This window comes from Pongo abelii, chromosome 22, assembly GCF_028885655.2.
Source record: "Pongo abelii isolate AG06213 chromosome 22, NHGRI_mPonAbe1-v2.0_pri, whole genome shotgun sequence".
Taxonomy (NCBI): domain Eukaryota; kingdom Metazoa; phylum Chordata; class Mammalia; order Primates; family Hominidae; genus Pongo; species Pongo abelii.
Genome location: NC_072007.2, coordinates 44,166,430 through 44,189,220, shown reverse-complemented (window position 1 = coordinate 44,189,220; position 22,791 = coordinate 44,166,430). Strand labels below are relative to the sequence as shown.

General features: G+C 49.4%; 1 protein-coding gene across 4 annotated transcripts in view; it reads right to left on the bottom strand.

The window, feature by feature from the left end:
• Positions 1-22,791, bottom strand: part of ITSN1 (intersectin 1) — a 248,908-nt gene that overhangs the window by 15,589 nt on the left and 210,528 nt on the right. For 3 of the 4 annotated variants that reach the window (XM_024239271.3, XM_054542469.2, XM_054542468.2), the window contains 5 exons: positions 20,660-20,781; positions 18,720-18,826; positions 12,204-12,387; positions 10,249-10,347; positions 1,908-2,075 (listed from right to left, as the gene is read on the bottom strand). In XM_024239271.3, coding sequence (XP_024095039.1) covers positions 1,908-2,075; positions 10,249-10,347; positions 12,204-12,387; positions 18,720-18,826; positions 20,660-20,781 — 680 coding nt within the window. Of the gene's footprint in view, positions 1-1,907; positions 2,076-10,248; positions 10,348-12,203; positions 12,388-18,719; positions 18,827-20,659; positions 20,782-22,791 lie in introns of those variants that run through there. The other variant, XR_008517295.2, reaches the window with a different exon arrangement.

Here is a 22,791-nt window from a genome sequence, read left to right as displayed (position 1 = left end):
TTCACACAAGGGGTGTGATGCCCAAACCCCTCTAAACACAGTTTTGGATAATCACAATAACAGTCCTCCCAGAAGGAATACAACTTCAGACAATAAAGATGCCCGCAGGTGGGCCAGGTGCGGTAATCACGCCTGTAATCCCAGCACTTTGGGAGGCTGAGGTGGGTGGATCTTCTGAGGCCAGGAGTTCGAGACCAGCCTGGCCAACATGGTGAAACCCTGTCTCTCCTAAAAATATAAAAATTAGCCAGGCATGGTGGTGTGCACCTGTAATCCCAGCTACTTTTGAGGCTGAGGCAGGAGAATTGCTTGAACCTGGGAGGCAGAGGTTGCAGGGAGCCGAGATCACGCCACTGCACTCCACCCTGGGTGACAGAGCGAGACTCCACCTCAAAAAAAAACAAACAAAAAAAAGATGCCCACAGGTAAAGTTCCAAGAAACATTTAGTTCACAGTCAAAAATCATAATATGAGAAACAAGGTAAGTTTAGCAAGAGCTGGCAGAAACAACAGACAAAACAATAAGACCCATAACTTCAGGTGATGGGTTCTATATCTATATCTATATCTACATCTATATCTATATCTGTTTGTTGTTTTGAGACAAGGTCTGCTCTGTTGCCCAGGCTGGAGTATAGTGGCATGATCATATCTCACTGCAGCCTTGAACTCCTGGGCTCAAGCAATCCTCCCACCTGAAGTGCGAACCACCACACCCAGCTAATTCACTTTTTATTTTTTTGTATAGACAGGATCTCACTCTGTTTCCCAGGCTTATCTTGAATGCAAACTAGCCTCCTGCCTCCACTTCCCAAAGCACTGGGATTACAGGTGTGAGTCACTGCACCTGGCCAGGAATATCTATGTTTAAAATGTGTTAAGAAATAAATATGAAGGATTAACATTTGAGCAAAAAACAAGATACGAGAAAGAAACCAGCATAGCTGGGAGTGGTGGCATGCACCTGTGGTCCCAGCTACTTGGGATGCTGAAGTGAGAGGATCACTTGAACTCAGGAGGCCCAGGCTGCATTGAGCTGGGATTGTGCCACTGCATTCCAGCAGCCTGGGTGACAGAGCAAGATCCTGTTGAAAGAAAAGAAAAGAAAAGAAAAAAGAAGAGAAGGGAAGGAGAAAGGAAGAAAGAAAGGAAGGAAGGAAGGAGAAAGAAAGAGAAAGATAGAGAAAGAAAGAAAGCGAGAGAGAAGGAAAGAAAGAAAAAGAAGGAAGGAAGGAGAAAGAAAGAGAGAGAAAGAGAAGGAAGGAAGAAAGGAAGGAAAGAAAGAAAAAAGAAAAAAGAAAGAAAGAAAAGAAAGAAAGAAAGAAGAAAGAAAGGAAAGAAAAAGGGAGAAAGAGAGAGAGAAAGAAATCAGCAGACAGGAGACAATAAATACAACTTCCGGCAATGGGAAATGATATAATTTAAATTAAAAACTCCTCAGTGGATGGCCGGGCACGGTGGCTCATGCCTGTAATCCCAGCACTTTGGGAGGCCAAGGTGGGCAGATCACCTGAGGCCAGGAGTTCAAGACCAGCCTGGCCAACACGGGAAACCCCATCTCTATTAAAAATACAAAAATTAGCCGGGTGTAGTGGCGTGTGCCTGTAGTCCCAGCTACTCAGGAGGCTGAGGCAGGAGAATCGCTGGAACCTGGGAGGCAGAGGTTGCAGTGAGCTGAGATGGTGCCACTGCACTCCAACCTGGGCAACAGAGTGAGACTCCATCTCAAATAAATAAACAAATAAATACTCAGTGGGTGGATGAAACAGCAGATGAGAAGCAGCTGGATGGAAATGAGGATGCTATTGGCTGGGGAGGAGAATGGTTCATGCTTTTCTTTGTCCTCCTCCAGGCTGGTGGCCGGGGCTCTGCCGGGGGAGACCGGGGCCCAGCCCAAGGGTGGCTACCTCAGACAGGCCTTCACACTGCACGTGGGCCTGGATCCACTCCAGCCGGTCAGAGTTCTCCTTCTCCCGCACCCCTTCGTTCACCTGGGAACAGAGCTCTTCCGCCTTCTCCAGGGCGTGCTTCAAGTGGCTGTGGTCCGGGTGGTTTTCAGGGGTGTTTTCCAAGATCTACACAAGAGAATAAAAACAACCACCTCCTTTTAGGCAATGTGGGTGGGCCTGTGATCCAAGGTCCTGCAGGACCAGGCCCAGCGGGGCAGGGCACCATCCTTTCATGAACGGCGCCCACTTGAGCAACCACAGCTCTGAGCACCCACATGGCAATCACGTAGCAGATGACGGCCACTCCTTGATGGCTCCAGTGGGTGGCATTGCAGGGGCCTCGCCTCTTCATGGGCCCAGTGGGGGCTAAGCCCCCACCAGGAAGCAGTGAATGGTCCCATCCTTGAGGTCTCAGTCCAGCCCCACACCCTGAATATCCAGGGCAAGCTGTGTAATCTGTCCTGCAAAATGTTAACATCGCAGGGTGGACCCTGAGCCACACATGCAGACTCACAGGATCACAGTGTGTACATATAACCATGGCGCCCTCAGAGTTTCTCTTTGAAAATATTCACCCTTGGCCGGGTGCGGTGGCTCACGCCTGTAATCCCAGCACTTTGGGAGGCCAAGGTGGGCAGATCACAAGGTCAAGAGATCGAGACCATCCTGGCCAACATGGTGAAACCCCGTCTCTACTAAAAATACAAAAATCAGCTGCGCATGGTGGCACATGCCTGTCATCCCGCTACTCGGGGGGCTGAGGCAGAAGAATCGCTTGAACCCAGGAGGCAGAGGTTGTAGTGAGCCGAGATTGCACCACTGCACTCCAGCCCGGCGACAGAGAGAGGCTCCATCTCAAAAAAAAAAAGAAAGAAAGAAAAAGAAAATATTCACCCTGTTTCACAGAGGAATAAACTAGTCCCTGAGACCAGGAGCAGATCCCAGGCATCCCAGCCCCAGGTCCGTGCTGTTTTCCCACTTGTCCACTCACTTGGGAAACTTACAATGCAATTCTGGCATTTGATGTGCAGTGTTCCATCAACCCACCGATGAGGGTCTAAGAGCCAACAGGTGCCCTTGGAGGGCAGGGCAGGGACAGCGCAGTCTATGCTTAGCATGCAGCCTGGGGCATAAGAGGAGCGGTGGCTGCAGTAAGGGTGGCTCCTTCCTGGGTCCACGCATCTCTGGAACCACATGCAGACGGGTGCATCAGAGCAAGTGTGCGCTTTTCTAAGCAGACCATTTTGGGTGGTGGCTAAGAATGCCAGCTCCGGAGCTGGATCTCCTGAATTTAAATCCCTGCCCCACCACAGACCACCCATGATTTGGGTTGGTTATATAAATGTTCTTTTTTTTTTTTTTTTTTTTTTGAGACAGAGTTTTGCTCTTGTTGCCCAGGCTGGAGTGCAGTGGCGCAATCTCGGCTCACTGCAACCTCTGCCTCCCGGGTTCAAGCAATTCTTCTGCCTCAGCCTCCCGAGTAGCTGGGACTACAGCCACCACACCTGGCTAATTTTTGTATTTTTAGTAGAGATGGGGGTTTCACCATGCTGGCCAGGCTGGTCTTGAACTCCTGACCTCAGGTGATCTGCCTGCCTCGGCCTCCCAAAGTGCTGGGATTACAGGCACGAGCCACCACACCCAGCCATAAATGTTCTTTTTGTCTCGCTCTGTCACCCAGGCTGGAGTACAGTGGCACGATCTCGTCTCACTGCAACCTCTGCCTCCCAGGTTCAAGCAATCCTCCTGCCACAGCTTCCTGAGTAGCAGGGACAACAGGTGTGCGCCACCATGCCCAGCTAATTTTTGTATTTTTAGTAGAGACGGGGGTCTCACCATGTTGGCCAGACTGATCTCAAACTCCTGGCCTCAAGTGATCTGTCCCCCTCAGCCTCCCAAAGTGCGGGGATTACAAGCGTGAGCCACCACGCCTGGCCCACATAAATGTTCTGAGTCTCAGGTTCCTCACATGAGAAATGGGGAGGTTAATAGCCTCCTTTATATGGTGTGTGGAGAACTAAATGATACACGTGGACCTCTTTGCAAAGCACCTGGCCCTTAGAAAGTGCTCAGTAAGTGACAGTGATTACCATCAGATCCTCAAAGGACTTCGAGGCCCCTAAAAACAATTATCACCCTGTGCTGGAGAATGAAGAAAGACCCTAAGCCACCTTTGAAGTGTACCAGGAGAATGCCGAGGGCATATTTGCCCAGGCCTTGTCCACGTACAAATAATGTAAATAGCCCTGACTCTGAATATCTCATCCCAAAAGCATACCGTGGTTTAAAGTCCTAAGTAGGCGCTCAAATGGAGAAAAACACACACTGTTTTCTATGTCTTGTGTGTCCACAAATCAATTCCAAGCAACAACCCCAACCTCTGAGCCAATCCTGACTGTACATTAGAATCCTTTTGGAAAATCTGAGGCCTCATCAATGACTAAATCAAAATCCCTGGGGGTGAAACTCAGGCTTAGGGGTTTTCTAGAGGTTTCCAGATGTTCTAATATGCAGCCGAATCTTAGAACCACTACTATAGGCTAGGAACCCACCCAGCTGGCTTGAGTAAATTCATTTGTTTTGTTTAGTTTCAAAATTCAAACAGGTTTATCAATTTTTCTAATTATAAAAGTAATATTGTACAATGTACAAATTTTAGAAAATTCAAAAGGTTATTAAAGAACCTAAAAATCACCAATAATCTCCCCATTATTTTAAGAATAAAAATTGCTTTGGGAGGCCGAGACGGGATGATCACTTGAAGTCAGGAGTTTGAGACAAGCCTGGCCAACATGGTGAAACCTCATCTCTACTAAAAACACAAAAATTAGCCAGGCGTGATTGTACATGCCTGTGGTTTCAGCTACTCAGGAGGGTGAGGCAGGAGAATCGCTTGAACCCAGGAGGCGGACATTGCAGTGAGCTGAGATCGTGCCACTGCACTCCAGACTGGGTGACAGAGCGAGACTCTGTCTCAAAAAAAATAAATAAATAAAAATAAAAATAAAAATTGGATCATACTACCATTTTACAAAAACTACCATTTTATACTGTACTATTTCGTACACTGCTTTATAGTACAATGTTCCATGTCCATTTCATACATATAATCATTTTGAGGGTTTTATAATATATCATTATTGGGGCAGACCCCAATAATGATTGAGCACGTTATTGAGCACAATGAATCTAAATAGCTACCTTCCCGTAAAACTTTATGTTGCTTCCAACTTTTCAATATTTCTTAAATTATTTCCTTAGAATAAATTCCTAGAGGTGGAATTGCTGAGCCAAAGAGAAATTATAGTTTGATCTATAATCGCCTTCCAAAAAAGGCTGTATCAATTTAACTTCCACCCAGATCTTTGCCAACACTGGGACCTATAATCTTTTCAATATACGCCCATCTGGCAAGCCAAAATCAAAGTATTTTCTTGTTTTGTTATGTATTTTCTTTTATTGCCTGTGAGTGTGAACTTTTTGTACATTTAGTGCATGTGTTCCCAATGATAAAACTAACATTTATATACTGCCTAGTATGAGCCACTTTGCATACATTAACTCAGTTAATTCCCACATCACTATGCAGTAGGTACTATCAATGTCCCTATTTTACAGACAAGAAACTGAGGCCCAAACTGAGGCCCAACTTGCCCAAGAGCACACAGTGGTTAAGTACCAAGATTCAAACCCCAGCCAGCCTGGCTCCAGGCTATGTGCTCTTCACTGCTATTCCATACTGCCTACTGCCTCTCAGCAACTTCAAGTTCTATATTCTATCTTTTTTTTTTTTTTTGAGACTGAGTCTCGCTCTGTTGCCAGGCTGGAGTGCAGTGATGCGATCTCGGCTCACTGCAACTTTTGCCTCGTGGGTTTAAGCAATTCTCCTGCCTCAGCCTCCCGAGTAGGTGGGACTACAGGCGTGCACCACCATGCCCAACTAATTTTTGTATTTTTAGTAGAGACGGGGCTTCACCATGTTGGCCAGGATGATCTTGATCTCTTGACCTCGGGATCTGCCTGCCTCGGCCTCCCAAAGTGCTGGGATTACAGGCATGAGCCACCACATCCGGCCTTTTTTTTTTTTTTTTTTTTTTTTTGAGACAGAGTTTCACTCTGTCACCCAGGCTGGAGTGCAGTGACTCAATCATAGCTCTTTCCCCTCTTTTTGCAAAATGCATCATACCATAGGATTGCTCAGTGAGTTTAGTGTTGCTTTTTCACGTAAGAGCATTTTCTCAGTGTCTTTCCACACTAATACATAGAGAAGAAGTTGCTCTGTATCTTTTTAAATATTTTCATAGTACAGATCTACCATAATTATTTAACCATTCCCATTAATGAACATATAGGTTGTTCCCCAGAATAAAATTTGAGTTTTTTTTTTTTTTTTTGAGACAGAGTCCCACTCTGTCACCCAGGTTGGAGTGCTGTGGTGCGATCTTGGCTCACTGCAACCTCTGCCTGCCAGGTTCAAGATATTCTCCTGCCTCAGCCTCTTGAGCAGCTGGGATTACAGATATGCATCATATAAGGAACATGGCTGTGCTGCAGCCAGGCAGGCATAGGCAGATGTAAACATCCTGCATGACTCAGCGGGATTAGAGTGCAGGTGCACAATTCTGTGCATTACATAATCACAGCTATGTAGCCATAACATGGGAGGCTCATCACCTGGCTCTAAGCCACTATCATGTGTGAAGTATATAAAGACAACACTGACACTGTGAAAAAGCTGTTGAATAAAGCCATGTCCCATCTACCTGCTGTCTCTCAAGCGTTCTTCCAGCTCCCTGCCCCACGTCCACCCACTCCCCTCAGACCTCAGCTGGGCCTCAAACCTGACACACCATCACTCCTGGCTAATTTTTTCTGTGTTTTTAGTAGAGACAGGGTCTCACCCTGTTGGCCAGGCTAGTCTTGAACTCCTGACCTCAAGTGATCCACCCGTCTTGGTCTCCCAAAATGCTGGTATTACAGGTGTAAGCCACTATGCCCAGATGAAAGTCTGGGTATTTTTTAGGTTGCTATGATCTTAATCCTTTAAGTTTAGGATTAGCATGTCTTTGAGACCATGCTAAGAATTTCTCCACGTCAGTATCATAAAAATATTTAGTATTAGTACTTTAGCAGATTTCATATGTATCTCATAGCTGACCACTGTTTTCAATTCTCTTCTTAGTTCAGCTGGTTTTCAGTTCATTTTTCTGGGTGCTCTGGAAGAAATCAATCGTGTTTCTGCAAATAATGAGTTTTTTTCCCCCTTTTAAATATTTGAGCCATTCAGTCCTTTTCTTGTTTTAGTTTTTCTCCCATTGGCTAGATACAGAACACCTATTTTAAAAGCTTGTTTTCAACTTCAATTTGCAATTAAACATTGGAGAAAAAAGAGAAGTACTGAGCTAATTAAATAGTAACTGTGGCGTTGGAAGAGAGAAAACAGTAGGTTGAAAACTTTTTTCAAAACTAAGTATTTAACTCAGCCAAAGATCCACAGTGTATTTTGTGGAGTTGAGCTGGGGCTGGACTGAGGAGATGGCTTATGTGGGAGGGAGATTTGTCACATGTAAAAAGACTGAGCAAATAAGGAAACACATTGAGGATAATGAGAGCCAGGCTCTTCACAGAGTAGGGAGTTACAAAGGCAGAAGGGGAAAGGCTGGAATAAATTCTGCAGTATTGGATTAGAATAGGATGTATTGGTGTGAATTCATGAGTTCTAATATACATGGATAGATGGATCTAGAAATAAATATAAATATATGTGTATATACATTGGCATATGTAAATATGTGTGCATGAAAAGACATTCATATATTTCCCAGCTCTGCCACTGAGACGAACACAAAACAAAATCACCCCAGTAGCAATGAGCATGCCAGTGCCCACATCTGAGTTTCTAAATACCATTTTCCATTAAAAGGAACCAGATCTAAAACCTCTTTCCAGGAGCTATACTCCCTGTGGTTTTACAAACGTAGGCTCAGAGGACATCTAAATGTGTTCACTCGTTTTACAGGTGGGGATACTGAAACCCTAATTTTGTTCTTTTTTTTTTTTTCTTTTGGTATTGGCTTTCTCAAAGTGACAGGAGAAGAACAATCATCTAATATCAACACACAGTGTCTGACATGGTTTGGCTGTGTCTCCACCCACATCTCATCTTGAATTGTAGTTCCCATAATTCCCACACGTTGTGGGAGAGACCAGATGGAGATAATTGAATCGTTGGGGTGGCTTCCCCCATCCTGTTCTAGTGATAGTGAGTGAGTTCTCACAAGATCTGATGGTTTTGTAAGGGGTTTCCCCCTTCACTGGGCTCCCACTCTTCTCCTTCCTGCCATTATGTGAAGAAGGATGTGTTTGCTTCCCCTTCCACCATGATTGTAGGTTTCCTGAGTCCTCCCCAGCCATGTGGAGCTGAGTCAATTAAACCTCTTTCCTTATTAATTACCCAGTCTTGGGCAGTCTTTTATAGTAGTGTGAAAATGGACTAATACAGTGTCTCACAATGGCCTTCTGAAGACAGGTCGTAGCATTATGTTTCTTTCTCTTTTCTGCTAAGAAAATCAAGGCCTAGAGGCACTGGGCCTGTCTTTAAGAAAGAGTCAAGGGAGAAAGGCACAGAACACAGACTGCTTCTGTGATTCCATGTTATTTTCTTCTAGAAAAAAAAAAAGAATCAAGGACTAAGCTCTCATTTTCTGACTTACAAGGTAGAAGCCACTTGGTCACACATCTGAAGGCCGTGCAGTATTGAGAGGTGACAGCGTGCTGGCAGTCCTCACAGCCCTCGCTCACTCTCGGCGCCTCCTCTGCCTGGGCTCCCACTTTGGCAGCACTTGAGCAGCCCTTCAGCCCACCGTTGCACTGTGGGAGCCCCTTTCTGGGCTAGCCAAGGCCGGAGCCCACTCCCTCAGCTTGCAGGGAGGTGTGGAGGGAGAGGCGCCAGTGGGAACCGGGGTTGCGTGCGGCGCTTGCGGGCCAGCTGGAGTTCCGGGTGGGCGTGGGCTTGCGGGCCCTGCACTCGGAAGCAGCCGGCCGGCCCTGCTGGCGCCAGGCAATGAGGGACTTAGCACCCGGGCCAACGGCTGCAGAGGGTGTACTGGGTCCCCCAGCAGGGCCAGCCCACCGGCGCTGCACTCAATTTCTCGCCGGGCCTTAGCTGCCTTCCCGCGGGGCAGGCCTGGGGACTGCAGCCCGCCATGCCTGAGCCTTCCCCCCGCCTCCGTGGGTTCCTGTGCAGCCCGAGCCTCCCCGACGAGGGCCGCCCCCTGCTCCACGGCGCCCAGTCCCATTGACCACCCAAGGCCTGAGGAGTGTGAGCAAATGGCACAGGACTGGCAGGCAGCTCCACCTGCAGCCCTGGTGTGGGATCCACTGGGTGAAGCCAGCTGGGCTCCTGAGTCTGGTGGGGACGTGGAGAGTCTTTATGTCTAGCTCAGGGATTGTAAACGCACCAATCAGCGCCCTGTCGAAAACAGGCCACTGGGCTCTACCAATCAGCAGGATGTGGGTGGGGCCAGATAAGAGAATAAAAGCAGGCTACCCGAACTAGCAGTAGCAACCCGCTGGGGTCTGCTTCTACGCTGTGGAAGCTTTGTTCTTTCTCTGTTTGCAATAAATCTTGCTGCTGCTCACGCTTTGGGTCCACACTGCTTTTATGAGCTATAACACTCACTGCGAAAGTCTGCAGCTTCACTCCTGAGCCAGCGAGACCACGAGCCCACAGGAGGAACGAACAACTCCAGACGCGCCACCTTAAGAGCTGTAACACTCACCGCGAAGGTCTGCAGCTTCATTCCTGCGCCGGCGAGACCACGAACCCACCAGAAGGAAGAAACTCCAAACACATCCGAACATCAGAAGGAACAAACTCCAGACGTGCCACCTTAAGAGCTGTAACACTCACCGCGAGGGTCCGCCACTTCATTCTTGAAGTCAGCGAGACCAAGAACCCACCAATTCTGGACACAGTATTAGCTCTCATTTTTTTCTAATAGCGATAGGGTCTCATTATGCTGCCCAGGCTGGGCTTGAACTTCTGGGCTCAAGCGATCCGCCCGCCTCGGCCTCCCAAAGTGCTGGGATTACAGGTGTGAGCCACCGCTCCCAGCCAGCTCTTTGCGTGATAAACCAGCTTTTCTTTCTGAGTTACCAAGCAGACCTCTGTGACACCTTGTTGTCTCGTGCTTTCTACACAACAGCTACCAGGTGTGTTCACTGAGAATCTTGTCCGTGACTCCAGCCCCCACCAGTGCAGAGAAAGCAGTCTTGAAAAGGCAAGACAGGTACTTACATTTTTAATGATCAGTGGGTATCTTGTTACCCGTTGCATAGGCTTCAGTATAAAACTAGAGAGTGGCATCCCTTTACACCGAGGATCCATTGCCAATCTCTGAAATAAAAGATGTTTTTAAATGTACTTAAGAAACTTGCAGAATCCAAAGTTAGTGACATCAATACTAATGTCAGAGAGGACTCTCCACCCATTATCTCATTTATCTGGATGACAACTGAGAGACCTGGGGTTGGAAGGGCCTGACTAGTTACCCTGTCCAGGATGACACACTTTCCAGATGGAGAATGGAGACCCACAGATGTGACTCAGCCCTCCATGGCATGCATGGTTCCTTATGCACAGAGATGAGATTCTGGCTTTACAGAGAATATTTCGTCTGGATGTCTGCAGAAACTTTGTAACATTCCCAGGAACAAGTGTCACAAGACTATACGGTTAGAGGAAAATTCCCCTTACACCCCAGAACTGCTGGAAGGGCTAAATCTCATTGTCTAGTTTTGAGTGGAGCCTGCACCTGCCTCTGGGAGCTCCAGGCAGGGCTGAGAGAGAGGAGCTGAGACAACGGGGGTCAAGACTCCAGTTTCAGGGTCTGGCCACTTAGCTGTGAAAGGCTGTGGTCTGGTTTAATGCCTTAGAAACGGGCAGCTGCATTGACTGGAGCCCTGAGACCTGATAACTGTCAGCACCGGGACCTGCTCCAGCTGTGGACACCATCATTCCAGGAACACCTCGAAGCTGGCAATGACGTGCCACATTCCCACTGAGATGAGGTGGGGAGAGGTGAAGAGGAGGGGGTGGGGAGGGACAATGAGGCCCCTGCTCTGGGCTGGTGTCAGCACTTCCCTGAAGTTCAAGTGCATCCAACAATGAACTCATCTTGCTTGAGCCTACGAAGAGCCCAGCCCTTGGCTGAAACCCCAGGCGGTCCATGGCGCCCAGCAGCTCAGCATCTGCTCTCTCATCTCCATCCACCCAAGGCCTCCTCCTTAGCAATCTTTCTCCCCTTGGAATGACCTCAGAGTGCCCCATGCCTTGGCTGGCAAGTCTAGGCTGAGAAACACCACAAGAGGCGGAAACAACAAGCTCACATGAGGCTCTGACCAAGAAGAGGCCACGCTTGTGCCTCACCACAGTGATTCCACAAGCACCACTCTAGGACAGGTGAGGATGGCCTGTCTCCAAAATGCATGAGATCCAAAGATATGCCTGTTATTATTATTTTGTTGTTTATTCATCAAAAGATACCTGTTTCACAGAAGCTATTTTATTCTCTTCCTCCTTTTTTTCTCCAGGAGATGTGGGGGCTGTTTGAATGGCCCAGCATGGCCAGCAGAGACCCACCCTGGCCAAGGCCAAGTCCCAGAGCTGCCGGTCTTCCAGCAGTATCTGCATTACCTCCCCAAACATCCCCTGGTGGACATCCAACTCTCCAGATCCCTGCTACCTCCAAGGAAGAGGTCTTGGCATCCCACACTGACTCCCACAGGCTTCCTAGGGCTGGAGCCCATCTTGCAGAACCAACTGCGAAAGGAATGAAGGGGCCACTGGGAGTCCTGGCCATTCCCTCTGCAAGTGAAGGGCAGAGAGCAGCAAAGAACTGAGGATGTGGCGATTAAATACAAGAGGAAATCTAAGACCTGCCTGGGCCTTGCAAATGAAATGAAAGATTTAAACATGCATCCAAATAACACCAGTAGCATCTGGAAAACAGATCCTTGAAGACACTTCAAAGCTTCCAAGCCCAGGGCTCACCCCTCCTCTCCAAGCCCACCACTTTGGTGACAGCCACACTTGCCAGTGAGTGCCAGTCCCCTAAGGCTTAGCCAAGATCCCAGGCCCCGTTGGCCTCTAGTGGGAACACGCTTGCAGACTTTTGAATTAGCCCCTCACACGTCCAGCTGGCCAAAGATCGCCACTCTGGGGCCCAGTCTCTGCACAGCCTGGCTCCTTACTTTGACGAATTCCTTGAAGTCTGGGGCCTCGTCCGTCTTCTGCTGGATCAGGGCAGCCCCGTTGAGCTGGCGGCTGCAGAAGCGGATGTAGGGCTGCATGTGTGGCAGCTGCGCGCTCAGGATGTCGCCAATCATCTTCACAGGCATCTTCTCCCCGGACATCTTCTTGCGGACTCTCAGCGCTCTGCACGGAAACACGGGAGGTGAGCCCCCCACCTTCATGCTATCTGACAGCACCACGGCACACTTCTAGGTTGCAGAGAAACAGAATGTGTGTGAGGGGCACAGACTCAAGGGCCACTAAAAGGTCTATTTGGGAGACAAGGAATGGAGAAAGAAATGAGTCTAGGGCTACAGAGAGGTAGGACCAGGGTATTTTTCTTTGGCAGAGTGGCTGTTTGTTACAATTTGTTTTTCTTGTGCAGAAATATGGAGTTTTTTCTTGAACAACTCAAACGGGTCACCTGTGTCGATGCCTCACTACACAGATTATCGGTGGTGAAAGCCCCAGGTTGATGTGGCCTGAGAACTGATCGTATTTCCGGGAGACACTTCTGCCCAAGGGAAGTTGCTATTGCCAGAGGATGGGGAAAGATGATTTTTGGCTAAAAAGAACATAATTAAGATGGCAAAACAACTGCCTTGGCAAAATAATCCCATGAGATTCTGCAAAAGCCAGGTATAAATGACTGTTTGAACTATCTCTGTGATTCGCTGCTTCATTGCTAGAGCTAAGTTAACTAAATTAAGAGGAGTTTGGAAAAGAGGTCTATTACTATGATAATGGGCCAATGAACCCAAAAAATGTATATCCTGGAATCCAGGAGAGGTGTTGATGGGACTGGGGAAGTGTTTGTTCTGGGGTCTGCCTGCAGTGTGAGTGCTCAGAGCTATGGTAACTAGGACTGGCTTCCCTTCTCCCAACTTCAACATGTGAACCCTTAACACCAGCATCTGGAAGAAGGGCATGGCACTGAGCTTATACACGGTAAGGACAGCAATGTACTACACGGCAGGACCACAACATGAAGCCATGGGTGTGTTCACCTATCCTAGTTAGTGATCATGGGTGGATGGATGGGTAGATGGAACAAAATGGTATAACCTATGACTTTAACACAAGGCTGGGAGGATGTCCCTATTGAATGCCTTTGGCTGCTTTCATGGTCATGATGGAGAAGCCTTTGAGGTACGGGGCGGGCTATTGAATTCCAAGGAAGCTCTGCAATATTTATATTAGGCTTTAAAAACTTCAGATCACTTTCTTTTCTTTCTCCCACATTTTTGGCTAAAATAAAGTCCCTTGGACTGGGCAAGCCAAGGAGAAAAACTTAGGGACCATAAATGATGTGGTGTGAGCAGTCAGTGATTCCACCTGAAGTGGATGCCCTCACGGGGAGATCAGCACTGGCTGCCTGGGGTGTGGGGAGTGGTGGCAGCTTGATGTCCTCAGGATGGCCCAAAGGCCACTGCCCCATTGAGGGGTTGGTGTGAAATACCACAACGAGCAGAAATGTGCTCAAGGGTGATGTCACCAATAATTTGGGGGGATGAGAGCCCTGAATAGCCACATTATAAACTTGCCATGAATGGAAACAGGAAGAAGTTCCATCATTCCATCATTTTCCTATGAGGAGTAGTTTTTTTTAACAAGGGAATAAAAAGTACTTTCACCCTTTCCTTCTCCTATTTTTTGTTTTGTTTGAGACAGAGTCTCACTCTATAGCCCAGGCTGGAGTGCAGTGGCGCAATCCCAGCTCACTGCAACCTCCGCCTCAGTCTCCCGAGTGGCTGGGACTACAGGCACCCGCCACCACGCCCACTAATTTTTATATTTTTAGTAGAGACGGGGTTTCACCATGTTGGCCAGGCTGGTCTCGAACTCCTGACCTCAAGTGATCTGCCCGCCTTGGCCTCCCAAAGTGCTGGGATTACAGGCATGAGCCACCACGCCCAGCCCCGGCCGCTGGCCTGTTTTTTATTAAAGGTTGAAGGAGATAAGAAAAAAAGAAAAGAAGAAAGATCATCTGCAGACAGTGATTGTCTTGGGGAATTAGTTCCTGGGTTCTGCAGACCCACACTTGTAGACTGGAGTTACCCAACCAGCAGACAGGCCTAAAATTAAGGCCTGATTTACTATGGACTAGGCACCTATTAGATTCAGTCGTGGGTCTTCGTCCAGGATGGTCTACTGTATAGGCAAAGACTTATGAAGACTGCAAGGTGTTACCAGGCCCAGGGATCATGTGACTCGGCTGCTGCAGCCACAGCCCTGAGAGTACTCTGCTTGTGGTGAGCTGATCGGCAGTCTCCTAGAAAGGTTTACGGATGAGAGGCCTTGAACTGCAAAAGGCAATTGACTGGCTAATGAACGTTTCAAAGAGCGCTTAATGTTTGCTGAATACATGAGTGTCCGTAACCCTCTGAAGTCTGCAGACCAAGTGGACAGTCATGGAGCTAGCATTTATTAATGCTTCCTATGTGTCAAACACAGTTTTACATATATTATTATCCGCATTTCCTATTGGGGAAACTCAGGCACGCAGAAATTGAGTGACTTGACCCAAGTCTCAGAGCTAATAGGTGACAGAGGTAACCCTGGAACCCAGGTCTGACTCCAGAGCCCATGGTTGGGACCACAGCCTCGGAGGCCCCAACCCACCTCCCGCCACAACCGCCTCCAAGCTGCTCTGGGCACCTGCCCCTCTTCCCAGACACAGCTGCCCTGCTCCCACCATCTCACCCTCAAGCCTTTCCCTGCTGGTCCCAGCCTCAGCCTCTGCACTTCCCGCCCTGCTGGACTTCCCACCATCTGCTCCATGCCCTCTCTCCTTCCCTCTTCTCCTTCTCCCAACCCCACATCCTTTTCTTCTTCTTTCTCACCATCTGTCATTACCCCAAACTGATTGTTATTTTTTATTTTTCCTTCATTTTCTGCTTAAACAAGATAAAATGGTATCCATTCTTCTTAAGTTAAAAAGAAGATGAGTCAAATATTTAAGAAAAACACTTTTTTGGGACAAGATCTTTTTTTTTCTTCTTTTCTTTTTCCATCAAGGGGACAGGAAAGCCTCTTGATAAAAAACAGTTCCCCAGACCTGGGTTGGTCACCCCACCTCACTTCTGCTTCCCTTCTGCTATCATTTTTTTTTTTTTTTTTTTTTTTTTTTGTGACACAGTCTCTGTTGCCCAGGCTGAAGTGCATTGGCATGATCTTGGTTTACTGCAGCCTCTGCCCTCACCGGGTTCAAGCAATTCTTCTGCCTCAGACTCCTGAGTAGTTTGTATTAAAGGCATGCGCCACCACGCACAGCTCTTTTTTTGTTTTTTTTTTTTTTAGTGGAGATGAGGTTTCTTTTTTATTTGTTTATTTGTTTTTTTTTTTTTTTGAGACGGAGTCTCACTCTGTCAACCAGGCTGGAGTGCAGTGGCACGATCTCAGCTCACTGCAAACTCCACCTCCCGGTTCACACTATTCTCCTGCCTCAGCCTCCCGAGTAGCTGGGACTACAGGCACCTGCCACCACACCTGGCTATTTTTTTGTATTTTTAGTAGATATGGGGTTTCACCGTGTTATCCAGGATGGTCTCGATCTCCTGACCTCGTGATCCACCCGCCTCGGCCTCCCAAAGTGCTGGGATTACAGGCATGAGCCACCATGCCTGGCCCTTCTGCCATCATTTCTGACAGCTGTCCTGAGGGCCCTGCTCCAGGCTCTGGATATAAAAAGGTTCTAGACCTGTCTGCCCTACCCTGTCTATGAAAGGCACATTTCTCAGGTCTCAGCTTCCTCACAAGAGAGCCAGCCATTTGCTCTAACCCTCAATGAGGCATCATTAGTAGGAAGTCCATGTGTCCCAGTTAGCCCTTTTTATTTTCATGTCATTTATTTATTGTTGACTCGTTTGATAACTGCCATGCCCCCTGCCCCACCCCCCAAATACAAGGTGTGTAGGATCAGGAGTAGCAGACATATGGCTGCTCACTGGTGGCATTCCAGGGATTTCTGCCTTAACTTCTCCTTTTCCTCAAATGCCTCCCTCTCTCGGCTGCCAGGAGCCCTCATTCTCCCCTCATCACAGTTATTCCTTGGCATGAAGAAATTCTGTCTACGCAGCCACGCAAATACAGCACAATGTTCTTTGTCCAGTTTATGATGTGGGTGTTCACTCTACAATTCTTTCAAATTTTCTGTATGTTTGAGATTTTTTCTAGTGAAATGTAGAAAAGAAGAAAAAGAAATCAGGTCCCCAGAAGGCTACGGTTCAACATAAGATTTTATCTGGAGGAGAAGACATGAGCCAGTTAGTCCAAACAAGCTAATCCGGGAATCAGAGGAATGGGGATAGAGAACCTTGGGATGGAGGGAAGCCGGCAGCCCCTGTACACATCAGCGCCCTGAAGGACGGCGTGCCCCTGGGACACCCGATCCCTTGCTCTCAGCATGACCGTGCATGGTAGGCAGGACAAGCACCATCACTGCCACCTTAACGCCCAAAACTAGTTAGAAGGGGCCGGAGCCCAGACAAAAACTTGGGATGTCTGACTTCTAGGCCCATGTTTTTTTCCACGGGGGCAGGACTGGGTAGAGTCTCTATCCCAGGACCTAGGCATCATCCACAGAGCAGCCACCCTACTGTGTGACTTTAGGGAACTCACTCAGCCTTTCTGAGCTTTGCTGTTTCAGCCGTAACAGGGCTGTCAGTTCCCACCTCCACGGCTGTGGAGCAAGTCAGAGCCGACAGGAGGAAGAAGCACGCAGGCCTGGCCCCCCGCACAGCTCAAGAAAGAGGCTGCTTCTTCCCAGACGGGGGTTAAAAGACAACAGAGAGGTGTGGGGAGCTGAGGCCAGCACCAGTTTCCCTCAGGCCAACCCTGAAGTGGGGGAAGCCCTCTCTAAGGGCTACTTGGGAACCTCAGAAACATCTCCCGCCTCCCCCAGCCCCCACTGATAGCTGCCCAAGGAAAAAGGTTTTAACTTACAGGTATATTTTCTTTTCTGTTTTTGAGACAGGGTTTCACTCCCGTGGCCCAGGCTGGAGTGCAGTGGTGCGATCTTGGCTCACTGCAACCTCCGCCTCCCAGGTTCTTCTGCCTCAGCCTCCCTAGTAGCTGGGATTACAGGCGCCCACAACCACACCCGGCTAATTTTTGTGTTTTTAGTAGAGATGGGGTTTCACCATGTTGCCCAGGCTCATCTCAAACTCCTGACCTCAAGTGATCCACCCATCTCGGCCTCCCAAAGCACTGGGATTACAGGCATGAGCCACCATGCCCAGCTATCATCTATGTAGACGAGAACACTGAGGCCCAGGGACGAAAGTGACCTGCCGGAAGACACACAGCCAGAGGCAATAGTGGATGTGAGCCCAAGGGTCTGACGCCAGACCTAAGTTTGAAAGGCTTCCATGGCATCGGGCGGCGGGGGGCGCGGGCAATGGAGCCCCTTCTCTAAAAGCCTGCCTGATGTCACCTTGGATTATTCGTCTTCTAGAGCACCAAGCCAGCAGACATTATGTATCTTTCCTCATGTCCACCTCTCCACATCTCCTTTCCATCCCTTCATCCACTCCCAAACACACGCTCAGGAAAGTGGGGACCTGAAATTACTTTATAAGAACAATGCAGAGACCACGTTTAGGAAATGGGGGCTTCCCAATGACACGGATGAAGATTAGGAATGGACGCAAGGTTCTGGGAGCCTGCCCTCCATCCTCGGGCCTAGGAAGTGGGTGGCCCTTCCTCCTAGCAGGGAGTATCACGCACCCTGGAGGCTGTGACTTAATCTGTGTTCTAGCAAGTGATGTTACAATGAGAGCGTGGTGGATACAGATTTTGGTTTTTGACTTTTTTTTTTCCTAAGAATTGGAAGAGACCTTTGTGATGATCGAATCCAACCCCTTCATTTTACAGATGGGGAAACTAAGGCTCAAAAAGGAAAGGCAGTGAGTAAGTCAGAATCCAAACCCAGGTCTCTTGACTCCTGGCCCTGGAGCTGCCTCTGCAAACTACAGTTGGAAGAAAATACAACCAGCCTTGGGCCAGCTTCCTGGAGTGATCCTGAGGAACTGCTGACGTTAGGCAGTGAACAGTTCCACATTTTTCCATCTGCAGGGCCAAGAATGCCCCCAAAGACCAATAATCCCCCATGGGATCCCGCGTCCAAGGGAAAGCGTGGAGGGGGCAGCCCCACGCCCCAGGATGGAGCCAGCGCCATCAGGAGCCAGCCTCGCCCTAGCCCTGGAAATTCACCACCACAGTAATTCACCCAACAGCAGGCTCTGGGGTGCCCAGGCGATCTACTCTTGCAATGAGAGATTCAGAGTGCGTTTCCAGAAAGCATGAAGGCACAAAAGGGCGATGGTGCTTGTGAGTGGCAATGAGAAGAAAAAAAAAAAAAAAAGCCAGAAAGAAGCACAGGGCAGCATGCAAGAAGGACACACAGACCCACAGAGGTGCGAGTGCGTGAGAGCCGAGGAGGCCAAGCCAGTCTGGGGATTAGAGGAGAGGCTTACTTCAGTAGTTTGATATTACACATAATCAGCTCCTTCCAGTTCACAAAAATCATAGCAACCTCTTTTTCTGTCAGCAGCTCAGACTCCATCAGGGGTTTTTGAAAGATCTACAGATGCAGAAAACGAACCAGTTCAGAAAGCAGTTAGCTTAAAACTCACACACGCACACACCGATCCGCTGAGAGCACGGAGAGGGGCTCAGGTGTCTGTACCTTGGCTGAGAGGCCCAGAGGTGAATGCGCGCCTTCCTGCAGTTTCTGAAGCAGAGAGCCCCTCCTCTGCCCTGGAGGCTAGAGGGGGGTCCCCAGCAGGGCCTGCATTGTTTACAGGGGAAGGAAGCCAGGTGAAGTCTCCAGGAAACAGATCTTAACTCCACCAGACAAGCAGGGAGGCCGGTACCAAGTCATGCTCGCAGGCTAAGCGGTCTCACCTGCGCACTGGGAGGGGCTGGACCGGTGTGAAAAGCCGGGCTTAAAGATGCCGGTGGCTGTGGACAGTCCCTTCATCTGCACAGGTAAACCAAGGGCCTTCTGAGAGGAGCAGCCCAGGCAGCAGGTCCTCTAATAAGCCAGTGGCCACCTCAGTGACTGACTCCACTGCTGTGTCCTCAGCCTCCTGGGCTGACCCTATACAGACCCAGCACTTGCAGGCCCGCTACAAGGGGGTGAGTGCTGCCCTTCTCCTGGGCTCTGGAAAATGAATGAGCCCCTCCAAGCTCTGTGTGGTTGAGCAACTCTCAGTAAATCACAGATCTCAGTGGAACCCCGTGTGGTAGAGCCTCCGCCTGCAAGGAGGTCATTTTCTCCCACAGGAGGCAGGAGGCACTTCTGAAGGCTCTTTAGGGAAGGGGACAGCCCATCTTTGACAAAAACTTGGCTGGGCTGCGGCTGCTCCCTGGGAGCCCTATTCCACGGGAGTCCTTAAGCCGACGTTGAACCCGGCATGAACCAGGGCAACCACATACGGTGGTGCGTTTTGCGGAGTGCACACAGGAGCCATATCTAAGGGGTGACACTTGCACCCTGGACATCCTGAACTGCATATTTAATAACAGTCAAACACCTTGAGAAAATGGCACCTTTTTGAATTTGCATCAATGCTTCCTAAGTGTTAATGGTGGTCCTGCGGCCAACAACCCACCCTGTACTCCTCCAACAGCGGCGAGTCGTGCTGTGTCTTTCCTGGATGTTAAGACTATCAGACAAGATGGTTTCACACCCATTTGGTGTGGTGGTGGTTTCCAGACTATCACAGCACCCTCCAAACTGCAGACCCATCTCTGCAAATCCCTGTCTCCCAATATGGCACCTTCCCATGGATGTGGACAAAAAGGCCTGCTGAGAAACAAGAGCACCCGGCTCTGCATCTCCCCGTAGTTCTGGATGGGATAGCCAGGGCCTCTCTGGGAGGACTGACAAGATAAGGAGGCATCACTCAGGTCAGGGGGTTTTGTGGGGGCCTGGGAGGAAACGTTGCCATTCTCAGTGACAGGTTTGTCTCAGGGTAATATGTGGCAGGAATGACTCGAGATAGCAGCCAGATGGCCCCCATTTCCAGATGCCAACACTGCGGGCCAGGAGGGCGGTGTGGCTGGCTCCATGGCACCTCCTGGTTGGTAGCTGAGCTGCAGCCACTCTGAGTAGAGCGTGGACTCCAGACTCTCAGTTCACATGACTCCATCCATCAACTGCTCAGGGACTCACCTGCCCTTGGCTAAGTGATCTCTGTCCCTCTATGGGAATGACTCAATGTTGGCCGTGGATAAGCAACGAACCGTCTCTGCGGTCAGAATCTTCTATAGCATTTGCCGTCCAGATGCTCCCCAAACATCAGAAAGTGTCTTGGGCTCAGAATCAGTACATAGACCTCCTCGACGGAACCCTCCCCTCCCACTCCCTCATCACCCCCTGCCATACCCCCTGCCCCACCAGCTCCCTTACCTCTGTGACCAGCTGCAGGTCATTCACGTAGTTCTCCTCGGTGACAATGAGCTCGTGGATGTATCCTTGTCGCTTTCTTTCAGTTGGGGTCAACATATCCAAGAGATGTAAGTCTGAACACCCTGGAAAACACAACCATTTGGGAGAACTTAGCACAGTCTGGGGAAGCCCACACAACTTCACACGGAAGATCCTCGTGGCTGCTGGGCCCTGAGGCCTTGCTCCCATCCAGTGGGGTCATGGGCTGAAATGTGTCCTCCCCAGTAATATGTGGAAGCCCTACCCCCTGGTACCTGTGAATGTTACCTTATTTGGAAATAGTCTTTTCATATATAATCAAATTAAGATAAAGTCATACTCAGGGTGGGGCCCTGACCCTGTATGATCAGTGTCCTTATGAGAAGAAGACACAGAGACAGACAGGCAGAAGGTGGAGTGATGTGTCTCCAAACCAAGACACACCCTGAGCCTTCAGAGTGAGGCTGGCACCTGCCAACATCTTCATTTTAGACTTCTGGCCTCCAGGAATATGTGGCAGTAAATTCCTGTTGTTTTAAGTACCCCCGTTTGTGGTCGTTTGTTAGGGCACCCTAGAAACTGACACAGGCGGCACACTCCTGCTTCATCAGAAACACGAAAATAATGTGAAAACAAAACACTCAGTGACGACTGGCCAAAACTCTGGAGGGCTCACACCATGTCAGGTGGTGAACTGCATTTAATGCTCAAGTATTATACTAGAATTAGCCCCATTTTACAGACGAGGACACTAAGGTTTACACAGGTTGACTGGCCCCAGGTCTCTCAGCTCGGAAGTGGTGAAGGCAAGAGCCAAACCCTGAGACTTGGGCTGCAGAGGCTGTGCTCTATCCCCGAGCTCCAGGAGGCCATGGGTTATCCATGTCGTGGTTGGTTTGTGGAGGATGAGGTGGCTGTGCTGAGGCTCTGATGGTCCTGGGGACCGGGCAGATGCAGGGTGCCTCCAGACAGCACTGGGCACACTCTCCTGGACAAGGCTGCTGCCTGGCCCCTGGGGCAGCTGAGCAGCAGGCTTGCCACAGACTGGATAGTCCCTCCCACTGCAGAGAGCCTGGCACAAGACCATCACAGAGGCCACGGCTGCCCAAGGGGAAGGGCTACTCCGCTGCCCTGAGATGGTGCCTGCACTGGAAGTGGGGCTCACTCATGACTCTGCCCACTTAGCTTGTTATTTGGGGTTTTGTTTGAATGTTTGAGCCTCCTGCCCCAGACACACTGGAATGAGCAGGAGGGAGGCTTGGTACTTGGGAGCATCCCATGTGCAGGCCTGGGCCCACCTCTCCTTTTTATCAGAGGTTCTTTATTTAATCACAGAAGCCAGACTTGAAAGACAGACCCAGAGGTGTCCTGAATGTAGGTGGGAGGGTCCGGGCTGAATCCCCTTTACTTGTTCTTCCCATCCCTTCTGTTCCCCTCAAGGGGGCGCAATGGAGCACAGTGCAAAACCCCCTGCTGGGGACCAGTGGTTGTCAAAGCGTGGTCCCCAGGCTGGCAGCATCAGCGTCACCTAGGAGCTCGCTAGAGATGCCCCGGCTGAAGTGACTCTGGAGTTGGGGGCTGGGCATCTGTGATGTAACAAGCTCTCCAGGGGATTGTTTTTTGGCGCACTAATGTTCAAGAAGCCTGCTCTGGCCTAGCAGGGGTTCCTCGAGTTTCCATCTTCTCTCAAGGGAGTTATCTGGGGTCATGAGTGATCTAGCCTATATGCTGAAAGCTTCTGCAAATCGTATGATCCCTCTGGGGCAGATGATATCAGAGATTTCTTGGCAAATGCTTTGCTGCTTTAGAGGTTAACTCTCGGGTTGTGGTGCTTCCAGCCCTTGGTTTTGTCCTTTCTCTGAGCCAATTGTCCTTTCTGGATGCTGTAGCTTCTCTTGCTGGGACAAGAACAACCCAAGACCAGCAGGAGGATGCTGGGAAAGCAGCAGGAATGAGCCATCATTATATCAACACCCTCGACCTCACTCAGAGTCCCCTGCCCTGAGGTCAAGCAGAATTCCCCAGGGCTGCGAGGTTAGCTCGCACCTTTGCACAGGTCTGCAGATATGTCTGAGCTTGAGCCGTCTGCTCAGCCACGGGTTTGGCCCAACTGT